We start from the raw sequence: 12116 nt of genomic DNA, 5'->3' as shown, positions 1-12116 counted from the left end.
TCTAATCCAGGAGAGAAGCAACCTAGAACTAAGGAGAAACTTCCTGACAGTCAGAACAATTAACCAGTGGAACCACCTGCCTCCAGAAGCGGTGAATGCTCCAACACTGGACATTTTTAAGAAGAGACTGGACAGCCATTTGTCTGAAGTGGTATAGGGCAGTGGTGGCGAGCCTATGGCACGGGTGCCAGAGGTGGCACTCAGAGCCCTCTCTGTGGGCGCACGTGCTGTTGCCCCAGCCCCACCTCCCCCCCATGGCCCATTCCTTCCCAGCAGCCCCCCTGGAGAAAAGTCACCCCCAAGTGTGGCCCACACAGAGCAGCACAGCCAAGGACATGGCAGCCAGGCAGCGTAGAAAAGACTCTGCCCTCATGCCCCATCACGCATAGTTGATGCTGCGGGGCACGGGCAGAGGGCGTGGGCGCCATGGCGCTGCTGGGCTGCCTGGGTAATTTGCGGCGGGCCCTGGAGGCGGTGAGTGGCCCTGCAGGCAGGCGGGGTGGGGGCGGGGCAGGGGCTGGAGCAAGGGCGGGGCCAGTTTTTGGGCACTCGGTCTCTAAAAGGTTCGCCATCACTGGTATAGGGTTTCCTGCCTGAGCAGGTTGGACTAGATGACCTCCAAGGTCCCTTCCAAATTTGTTATTCTGTTATCCTTCCTTCCTTCCTTCCTTCTTTCCTTCATCACTGGAGGTTTTTAAGAAGAGACTGGACGACCATCAGTCTGAAACGGTGTAGGGTTTCCTGCCTGAGCAGGGGGTTGGACTAGATGACTTCCAAGGTCCCTTCCAACATTATTATTATTATGGATCATCGCACAGTCGGCCAGATGTTCAGACTGGATTTGGCATTTTGTCTACCTATCGAGTCCTTACCCAGGACCTGGGATAGGCAGATGTGGATGTTTGATGGTATTACAGATCTCGTCGCAGGATGGAAGCAGTTCCTAGTAAGGCCGCCTTTTGCAATTGACTAATAGCGAATTTGTCAATGCCAATGGTGTTCAAGTGGTGCCCCAGTTGTTTTGGGATTGCACCCAAGGAGCCTATACTATTGGTACTACCCTTGCTTGCTTTTGCCACAGTCTTTCTATTTCTATTTGTAGGTCTTTGTATTTTGTTATCTTCTCCAGTTCTTTCTCTTCTATTCTGCTGTCTCCAGGCACTGCCACGTCCACTATCCAGACTTTTTTGTCTTTCTTATCGACAATTGTTAAGTCTGGGGTGTTATGTTGCAGGTGCTTGTCTGTTTGAATTCTGAAGTCCCAGAGCAGTTTAATTTTATCATTTTCTATGACTTTCTCTATTTTATGATCCCACCAGTTTTTGCTTACAGGCAAATGATATTTTTTGCAGATCTTCCAATGCACCATTGTTGCTACTTTGTCATGCCGCTGCTTGTAATCAGTCTGTGCAATCTTCTTGCAATAGCTTACCAAGTGGTCCACTGTTTCTTCAGCTTCTTTGCATAGGCGGCACTTACTGTCTGTTGCTGTCTTCTCAATTTTGACTTTGTATGCATTTGTCCTTAAGGCTTGGTCTTGTGCAGCCAGAATTAGTCCCTCGGTCTCTTTCTTCAATTTTCCTGCTCTTAGCCATTGCCAGGTCCATTATTACTACTACTACTACTACTACTACTACTATTATTATTATTATTATTATAGCTGATTTCATCTTTACAAGATTCAGAAGGCAAATGGCCTATCCACTAACTGGGTTCAGCCTCTCTCTTCTGCCTTCAGATGTGATGCTGGTTTTGTTTTGCGGGTGTGTGTGTTCTCGACTCACAACCATTTGTTCAGTGGCTGCTCAGAGCGACAACGGCGCTCAAGCGTTTTTCTCACTTATGACCACAGCAGCATTCCCGAAGTCGTGGGATTAAAATTTGGACGGTGGGCAACCGACTTGTGTCTGTGACGGCTGCAGGTATCCCAGTGTCGTTGTGACCCCCTTTTTCGAACATCTGACAAGCAACGTCAATGGGGGAAGCCGGTCTCACTCAACAACTGTGTTACTGGTTCCAGCGATTCACTTAACAAACCGGGCGAGAAAGGGCATAAAATGGGGCAAAACTCGCTTAACGGATGTATTGCTTAGCAATGCAAATTTTCGGCTCAGCTGCGGTTGTTGAGTCAAGAATTTACAACAAGGGCCTTCAAACTTGGCAACTTTCAGACCTGTGGACTTCAACTCCCAGAATTCCTCAGCCAGCCAAACCGGGCCGCTTTAAGACTGATGGACTTCAACTCCCAGAATTCCTCAGCCAGCCCTCAAGGCTGGCTGAGGCATTCTGGGAGTTGAAGTCCACCAGTCTTAAAAGCGGCCAAGTTTGAAGACCCCTGATTTACGACCTCTTTGTTTCTGTAGTTGCATTTCCCTGCAGATTCCCCTCTAGTGCCCAGGGTGCTACAGGGGAGTAATACCCAGATAATAATATTAAGACTTTTTCCTAGGACATTAATTCTGTTTTCCTGTCCTGGCTGGCCTTTTGACTCCTGTTTCTTTTGCACCAATGGCTGTCCTTTCCCAGCATCTGCCCACTGTACCTTCAACTAATGCATTTTCTCATCCTTGTCCAAAGAAAGTTATTATATAAAAATCAGCAAATCTACCCACTTCTGGTTTCAACTGCAAAATCTTGGACGCTCTGTAATAAAACTCTATAGGCTATGGCCTTGACCAATATAGAATAAAATAGAATAGAATAGAATAGAAATTCAGAATAGAATAGAATAGAAATACAGAATAGAATACAGTATAATAGAAAATACAGAATAGAATAGAATAGAAAATAAAGAATAGAATAGAACAGAAATACAGACTAGAAATATAGAATAGAAAAGAATAGAAATACAGAACAGAACAGAATAGAAATACAGAATAGAAATACAGAATAGAAGAGTAGAAACACAGAACAGAACAGAATAGAAATACAGAATAGAAATACAGAATAGAAATATAGAATAGAAATACAGAATAGAAAAGAGTAGAAATACAGAACAGAATAGAACAGAATAGAAATACAGAATAGAAATACAGAATAGAAATACAGAATAGAAAAGAGTAGAAATACAGAACAGAATAGAACAGAATAGAAATACAGAATAGAAATACAGAATAGAATAGAAATACAGAATAGAGTATAGAATAGAATATAGAATAGAATAGAATAGAATACAATAGGAAAATAGTATGTGATGAGAATAGACTAGACTAGAATAGAAACACAGAATAGAAATACAGAATAGAATAGAATAGAATAGAATGAAATAGAAACAGAAATAGAATGGAACCGAATAGAATAGAATACAGAACAGAATAGGGAATAGAATTAGAATTAGAATAGAGTAGAATAGACTAAAACAGAATTAGAATACAAATATTTCAAGCTAATGATAAAGAATAAAGATTGGAGATACAAAAAACTAAGATACTGAAACAAGCTCTGACTCTGAATGATCACAAAACAGATGGTTGTAAGTCGAGAACCCCTTGTATAAAATCCTTTTATTTTCTGATCGGTCTCTCTTCCCCAGCCCTGCGTGAGAACACTGGAAGCTTTTAAGAAGAGACTGGACAGCCATTTGTCCGAAACGGTGTAGGGCTTCCTGCCTGAGCAGGGGGTTGGACTAGATGACCTCCAAGGTCCCTTCCAACTGTATTCTATTCTAAGAGACTGGACAGCCATTTGTCTGAAACAGTGTAGGACTTTCTGCCTGAGCAAGGGGTTGGACTAGATGACCTCCAAGGTCCCTTCCTACTCTTATTCTATTCTAAGAGACTGGACAGCCGTTTGTCTGAAACGGTGTAGGGCTTCCTGCCTGAGCAGGGGGTTGGACTAGATGATCTCCAAGGTCCCTTCCTACTCTTATTCTATTCTAAGAGACTGGACAGCCGTTTGTCCGAATCGGTACAGGGTTTCCTGCCTGAGCAGGAGGTTGGACTAGATGACCCCCCGAGGTCCCTTCCCACTTTTATCACTACTATTACTAGAAACGGCCGCTTTTGTTGGTGCTGACCCCAGCTGAGCTGCCAGTTGTCAAGCTTGGCCTGTCTTGAATAACTTGGGAGAAAACAGACGTGTGAAAAAAATCAGCGACGACGTACACTTTGGGCTCCCCTGCAATGCGATTGGGCATGCTAATAAAACCAAACGCAAGAATTTGCTGAAGCGGTGGGTGGCTCTTCCTGAAGGCAGAGGACAAACTAAAATTAAAAAAAATAAAATAAAAAAGGTAGGAGGAAGGTGTCAGCGGTGCAAAGAGGAGGGAAGTCGTACTTTGAGCGAGGGGAGGAAACTCTGAAAATAATTTCCCAACTACTCTTTAACCTGCTCTGGAAGCCAGCTTGGGGGAAATATGGGGAAGGCGCTCAATGGATTCGTCTGGTTGAATCCGGCGGGGCTGGCCTTCGGCACGAAGTTTTGGAGCGCATCGGGACGGAACAGAGCACAAGGGCCAAGAAAACACCCTGCGGGGGAGGAAATTCTAGGAATAAGGTCCGCCCGGCATCAAAAGCAGAACAAAGGCTGCCCCCCTTGATTCCCACCTTGGCTGAATTGTAAACGCCTGCATTTCATTCCATTCCATTCCGCTCCGATCTACTCTGCTTTGTTCTTTTATCATACTCAATAGCTTACCCCAAATGCTGAGTTCTAGTCCTGTCTCAGGCACTGACACCAGCTGGGTGACTTTGGGCCAATCACCAGGAGACGGTGAGTTCTAGTCCCACCTTAGGCATGAAAGCCAACTGGGTGACTTTGGGCCAATCACCAGGAGACGATGAGTTCTAGTCCCGTCTTAGGCATGAAAGCCGGCTGACTTTGGACCAATCACCAGGAGACGGTGAGTTCTAGTTCCGCCTTAAACATGAAAGTCGGCTGAATGACTTTGGACCAATCACCGGGAGACGGTGAGTTCTAGTCCCACCTTAGGCATGAAAGCCAACTGCGTGACTTTGGGCCAATCACCAGGAGACGGCGAGTTATAGTCCCACCTTAGGCATGAAAGCCAACTGGGTGACTTTGGGACTATCACCTGGAGACACTAAATTCTAGTCCTGCTTTAGCCATGAAAAGTAGCTGGGTGACTTTGGGCCAATCACCAGGAGACGGTGAGTTCTAGTCCTGCTTTAGCCATGAAAGCTATCTGGGTGACTTTGGGTCAATCACCCAGGAGATGGCTGCCCCCTTCTACTTCCAGCCTGGCTGAATTGCAAACGCTTGCATTTTATTTTATCACTGTATTGTATTGTACGCATAGTCCTTCAGTTATGACCACCATGGAGCCCAAAATTTCTGTTGCTTCAGCGAAACATTTGCTAAGTGAGCTCTGCCCCATTTTCCAACCTTTCTCGCCACAAGTGTTAAGCGAATCTGGCTTCCCCATCGACTTTGCTTGTCACAAAGTCCCAAAAGGGGATCACGTGACCCAGGGACACTGCGACCGTCATAAATATGAGTCAGTTGCCAAGCGTGTGAATTTTGATCCTGTGACCACAGGGACGATGCAACGGTCGTTACGTATGAAAAACAGCCCTAAGTCCCTTTTTTTTTCAGTGACGTCGGAACTCTGAACAATCATTAAAGAAATTGTTGTAAGTCGGGGACTCTCTGAATATGATATGTAGCTAACGTATATAAATAACAAAACCCCTTTAGTTTTTTTTTTTTAAATTATATGAACTGTAGGCCACGAGTTGGACATGCCTCTTTTAAGGCTTATCTGAATATATTAGAAATATATTTTTCCGATGTTTCAAAAATATTATTAAAGGCCATTCGAATGATGAATTTGAAGGCCACAGCGTAAAGAAAAAAAAAAAAGATTAGGTTAGGATGAGGATTATATCCTAGTTCAGAGGTAGGCAACTTTGGCTCTTTTATGACTCGGGGACTTCAACTCCCAGAATTCCTCAGCCAGAATGGAGGAACTATGGCCCCTTCATGACTCATGGACTTCAACTCCCAGAATTCCTTAGCCAGCGTGGGGGAACTATGGCCCCTTCATGACTCGCAGACTTCAACTCCCAGAATTCCTCAGCCAGCATGGGGGAACTATGGCCCCTTCATGACTCGCGGACTTCAACTCCCAGAATTCCTGAGCCAGCATGGGGGAACTATGATCCCTTCATGACTCGTGGACTTCAACTCCCAGAATTCCTGAGCCAGCATGGAGGAACTATGGTCCCTTCATGACTCGTGGACTTCAACTCCCAGAATTCCTGAGCCAGCATGGGGGAACAATGGCCCCTTCATGACTCGTGGACTTCAACTCCCAGAATTCCTCAGCCAGCGTGGGGGAACTATGGCCCTTTCATGACTCGCGGACTTCAACTCCCAGAATTCCTCAGCCAGCGTGGGGGAACTATGGCCCCTTCATGACTCGCGGACTTCAACTCCCAGAATTCCTCAGCCGGCATGGCTCAGCTTGGAAACCTCTCTTTCCCCTCAGCATGGCTGGCTCAGGAATTCTGGGAGCTGAAGTCCGCAAGTCATAAAAGAGCCAAGGTTGCCTACCTCTGTCCTAGTTGGAGGATTGCAGAGGGCACCAACAGCTATCCATCCAGAAGTAGGGGGTTGGACTAGATGACCTCCAAGGTCCCTTCCAGCTTTTTTATTATTATTATTATTACTACTACTACTATTATTATTATATTATTATTCCACTTGACCTTAATAATAATAATAGTAGTAAAGTTGGAAGGGATCTTGGAGGTCATCTAGTCCAACCCCCTGCTCGGGCAGGAAACCCTACACCATTTCGGACAAATGGCTGTCCAGTCTCTTCTTAAAAACTTCCAGTGTTGGAGCATTTACTGCTTCTGGAGGCAGGTTGTTCCACTGATTAATTGTTCTCACTGTCAGAAGTTTCTCCTTAGTTCTAGGTTGCTTCTCTCCTTGATTAGTTTCCACCCGTTGCTTCTTGTCCTGCCTTCAGGTGCTTTGGAGAATAGCTTAATTCCCTCTTCTTTATGGCAGCCCCTGAGATATCGCCTTTAGCATACGATACTTAAACGAATGGAGTCAAGGATCGTCCTTGCTTAAAGGTTCCAGCTGAGGCAGGACTGACAACCGGCTTACCTTTTAAGCTTAGGTGCATGGCTCTTTCCACGAGAACGCTCGCGGCGAACGTGTTCTCCAGATCACTCACAGGTGGCTTTTCCTGTGGGAGCTCGTCGACGGGAGGATTCGCCTCCGTGCGGACTTCCACTTGCTGTTCTGCTGCCTTCTTTTCTTCAACGCTGTTGCTGTTGCTGCTATCCCGGTCATCTTCGGAGTTCCCAGGCCCGCCCGATGAACCAGCAGGTGTCACCGCAATGTGAACGCGTAGCCCGGCTCCGCCCAGGTTGGCAGCGTTTCGTCGGAACAAGGGAAAGACACCTGCAGACAAGGGGAGGAAGGGGAGGCTCGTTCAAGATTGCAGTTCTCGCCCCGCTGAGAAGAAGCTGCTCGGTTTTCGAACGAGGAACCAACCCACAGGTTGACTTTGCCGTTGGTTCACGGGGCCATAAGATTTACCTTAAATTGAACCAACTTTTACAGGTAGTCCTTGACTTATGACCACAGTGGAGCCCAACCTTTCCACTGGTAAGCGAGGCAGTCGTTAAGGGAATTTTACGACCTTTCTTGCCATCGTTCAAAGTTTCAACAGGACTGAACAAAAAGGGACTTAGGACTGTTTCTCACACTTACGACCGTCGCAGCTTCCCAATGGTCACGCGATCGGAATTCGGACGCTTGGCAACCGGCTCGCATTTATGAAGGTTGCAGTATCCTGGGGTCACGTGATCCCCTTTTGTGACCTTTTGACAATCAGAGCTAAGGGGGAAGCCATATTCGCTTAACAAACCGCGTTACCAACTTAACAGCTGCAGTGATTCGCTTAACAACGGTGACAAGAAAGGTGGTAAAACGGGGCAGGGCTCTCAGCTGTCTTGCTTTGCAGCAGAAATTTTGGTCGCAAGTTGAGGATTACCTGTGCTTTTCAGAACAGGGCTTTTCAACTGTGGTCCATTGGCACCTGGCAGGGGGTACGCGACCATCCCAGAAAAGCAGGGGAGGAGAATGAGCTGAACCGGGGGCAGCACCGCACAAGCCTGAGTGAGAGACGGCTGGAGCTGCAGGGCTGTCGGGGCTCAGCGGGAGCGCCAGGATCAATGCCGCTTTCCAGCTGATCGGCGCTTCTTCGGGGCTGTCAGGGCTCAGCGGAAGCACCAGGATCAGCGCCAGGATCCAGCTGGAGCTCGGCGCTGATCCTGGTGCTTCTGCTGAGCCCAGAAGAAGCGCCGATCAGCTGGAATGTTGCAGCATCTCCAGGGTCTCGTGATTTACATTCAGATGCTTGGCCACTGATTCATATTTATGACGGTCACCGTGTCCCAGGGTCATGTGAAGTGACCAAAACCTGCTGCAACCACCCAGCAGACGGGGGGAATAAAAACCAAACATCCCCCACCCCACCCCTGCTGCCAATCCTCAACAGAAATGCTCACAACAATGAAAACCTCGGACAGGAGGAAGAGCATCGCCAGGTGGGCAGGCAGGTGTCTTGCTCGGCTGTGGCTTGGGGGGCACTTTTTTCAGTGCCATTGTAATTTCGAACAGTCACTAAGCGAACTGTTGTAAGTCCAGGACTACCTGTACTTTATCACTTTTTTTTTCCTTTTTTTTTTGTGGTCATCAAGTTTTTGACCCCTTGCTAGGCGACGGGTGGTCCTCGGATGTTGCCATGTCCTAAAAGTGGTACAATGGGTGAAAAGGTTGAAAAGCCCTGTTCCAGAACCAGGCTAGTGACTACTTTTAAAACTGCTCTAAACATACCACTGACTGTTCTCTTCTTTCGTGGCTTGTCTGCCAGAGATGCCAGGTCCACGTACGCTGATCCGATCAAGCGGTCGGTATCCCGCGGTCTTTCCGTATCACCGTCTTTGCCGTAAGCTCGCCACACCTGGAGTTCCAGTTTTTCTTCCCTGAAATACCAGAATAACGCCGGACTTGACCGGAGCTCCATATGGTTGGGATTCTTAAATGTCACGGTCACGTGTTTTTCGCCTTCTGTTGTTTTCGGCCTCCTAAGTGACGTCCAGGCGGCTTCTTGATCGTACAGTTTATAGCGAAGGTAGCAATAGACACTTTTATTTAAGTGGGTCTGTCCTGCGAGTAGCATGGTCTGTAGTGGTAGCCACAGCCGCGGAGTAGAAACAGTCACATGGACCGGTGTTGAAGGGGAGTGGCCGTCGCTCTCGCTGTCCTCCGGCAGATCGTCAGAGTAGGGTTCCTTCCAATTCCAGCCTAGAAGATTCGCAGTCTCCAGAACACGCTCTCGGTCTCCGGGGTGAACAAACGCAACGGAAAGGTCCAAGCCTCCGACGACGCTTTGCATGACGCTTGCACACCGCGAGGCGGAGAGGTCCTCTGGGAGAATGACAGGGTACCAACCTCTGAGACCTGTAAAGGAAACACAAAGAGAAGGAGTTCCAGATGAAAAAAAGAAAGAAAGAAAGAAAGAAAGAAAGAACAAAAGAAAGAAAGAAAGAAAGAGGAAGGAAAAGAAAGAGAAAGGAAAAAAGGAAGAAAGAAGAAAGGAAAAGAGAAAGAAAAAAAGAAAGAAAGAAGGAGGGAGGAATCAAAGGTAGGAAAAGAAAGGAAGAAAGAAGAAAGTAAAAGAGAGAAAGAAAGAAAGGAAACAAACAAAGGAAGGAAAAGAACGAGAAAGGAAGAAAAAGAGAAAGAAAAAGAAAGAAAGGAAAGAGAGAGAGAGAAAAGAAAGAGAGAAAGGAAAAAAGGAAAGAAAGAAAGGAAGGAAGAAAAAGAGAAAGAAAAAGAAAGAAAGGAAAGAGAGAAAAGAAAGAGAGAAAGGAAAGAGAGAAAAGAAAGAGAGAAAGGAAAAAAGGAAAGAAAGAAAGAAAGAGAAAGGAAGGAAGGAAAGAAAGAGAGAGGGAGAAAGGAAACAAAGGAAGGAAAAGAAAGAAAGGGTGGAAGAAAGGAATGAAAGAAAGAGGGAGGGAGGAAGTAAACAAAGGAAAGAAAAGAAAGAGAAAGGAAGGAACAAAGGAAAGAGAAAGAAAGAGAAAGAAAAAAGAAAGAAAGAAAGAAAGAAAGAAAGAAAGAAAGAAAGAAAGAAAGAAGGAGGGAAGGAGGCAGGGAGGAAGGAAGGAAGGAAGGAAGGAAGGAAGGAAGGAAGGAAGGAAGGAAGGAAGGAAGGAAGGAAGGAAGGAAGGAAGATCTATCTTTCATGCTACATCACTTATTTACTTACTGGTTCCAATTTGTTATCGTCCAACTCTGATGAACTTTGAGTGGGGTAATAAACCACAAAACAATCTATTTTTTTAAAAAAAATGCAAAACACAAAACCACCCAGGCAGCGTGGACTAATTCTTAAAAGCAACACAAATTAAACAAAACAACGCGGGTACCAACGGAAGAGAATTATCTGTAGCTGAGCGTTGAGGTAGGTGCTCTCTGCTGCTCCGCGAGCTCCACGGTTTTCTTCCAGAGGTTTCATGACTCAAGTAGGCAATTATTTGTAAAAAATAATAAAGACTTGATGCAAATTAAACACATAATAACGACGCAGGGCGCATCAGGTGCGCCGGGGGAATCTATGCCAAGACCCTCCCGGCCTCAGATGCCCCCTTGCACCGAGTTGCAACACCAGGCTTGTGATAAGCGTAGAGGTGACGGGTGTAACGTGGCGTCTTTACCTGATCTCCGAATTAACAGGTCTCTGGCAGGAACGCGTACGGTTCCCAGCAGGCAATCTTTCAAAGTCTGGGTTTCCCTTGGAGCTGCAGGAGTAAGTAACAACGATGACGTAAATTTCCCATCAGAATAATTGGGATTCACCTCCCCCCTGGAAGGCATCAATCTAGAGCAGTGGTTCTCAACCTTTTTAATGCAGCGACCCCCAACCGGTCGTAAGTCGAGAACTACTCAACTGGTGCAGCACTGTTTGCAGACTGGGACTTTGGGCGGGCTCAGCAGGGCAGAGACAGCCTGGACAATTCCTATTGGCTTTGGAAAGCCAATAGAATTAGACTCTGTTCAAGAGAGTCTATTCTATTGGCTTTCAAAAGCCAATAGAATAAAAGGGAGCTAAGGAAAAGGTGAAAAAAATGGCGGACTGCGTTGTTTGGCGACCCCCATGAAATGGTCGTTCGACCCCAAATGGGGTCCTGACCCACAGGTTGAGAACCACTGATCTAGAGCACAGCTCTCCAAACATAGCTACTATCTGGACTTCAACTCCCAGAATCCCACAGCCACCTGACTGGGCGCACGTGCAACCGGGGTCTGAATTTATACCTGTCCTCGTGCATCTTGCGGTCACAGGACCAAAAGGGAAGATGGCTTCATTGAAAACCGTCATTTACGTCCAGTTTGGGGCAAAAACGCTCCCGAGCAAACACCGAGTCCGCTGAACGACCGCACCCTTTGCTTAATGACCGCTGTAAAATCAACTCGGTCACACGATGGCTCGTTTTACGACTGTTGCCATTGCTCTGCCATAATTGGCAGCCTCCGTTATGGTTGTAACTTGAGGACTATATATATATATATATATATATATATATATATATATATATATATATAAGCAGAAGCACGAAGCCGAAGACACCAGCCTAAAGATGACGAGTGGGACCTCGTCAAAACATCGCCAAGATACTCTCAATCTTACACGGGAAAAGACCCGAATACGCCAAGACCTGCATACCTGTACCCATGAAAATCTACAAACACACACACACACGTTTTCTGAGGTTTTTGCGGGTGTTTTATGTAGGTCTTTGGTTATTCGGGTTTTCTCTCGTGTAAAATTGGAAGTGTCTTGGTGACATTTCGACGAAGTCCCATTCGTCATCTTCAGGCTGGTGTTTTCGGCTTTGTGCTTCTAGGAGCAACATTGCTCCTAGAAGCACAAAGCCGAAAACACCAGCCTGAAGATGACGAATGGGACTTCGTCGAAACGTCGCCAAGACACTTCCAATTTTACGCGGGAGAAAACCCGAACAACCAAAGACCTATATATATATATATATATATATATATATATATATATATATATATATATATATATATATATATATGTTTTCTGAGGGGAGCCCTCGACTTACTAT

At 46.2% G+C, this 12116-nt stretch overlaps 1 protein-coding gene across 5 annotated transcripts in view; it reads right to left on the bottom strand.

Annotated features, from left to right (window-relative positions):
* Window positions 1-12116, bottom strand: part of C2CD3 (C2 domain containing 3 centriole elongation regulator) — a 96241-nt gene that overhangs the window by 38166 nt on the left and 45959 nt on the right. For all 5 annotated transcript variants that reach the window (XR_005557062.1, XM_039346458.1, XM_039346456.1 and 2 more), the window contains exons 22-24: window positions 10704-10787; window positions 8818-9444; window positions 7078-7377 (exon numbers count right to left, since the gene is read on the bottom strand). Coding sequence is in view for 4 of the 5 variants with exons in the window: in XM_039346458.1 (XP_039202392.1) it covers window positions 7078-7377; window positions 8818-9444; window positions 10704-10787 (1011 nt within the window). In the remaining variant the exon portion in view is untranslated. The remainder of the gene's footprint in view (window positions 1-7077; window positions 7378-8817; window positions 9445-10703; window positions 10788-12116) is intronic.

This window comes from Crotalus tigris, unplaced genomic scaffold, assembly GCF_016545835.1.
Source record: "Crotalus tigris isolate CLP2741 ecotype Arizona unplaced genomic scaffold, ASM1654583v1 scf7180000017997.644853, whole genome shotgun sequence".
Taxonomy (NCBI): domain Eukaryota; kingdom Metazoa; phylum Chordata; class Lepidosauria; order Squamata; family Viperidae; genus Crotalus; species Crotalus tigris.
Note: the sequence above shows the minus strand (reverse complement) of the source record. Positions and strands in the feature narration are given on the sequence as shown.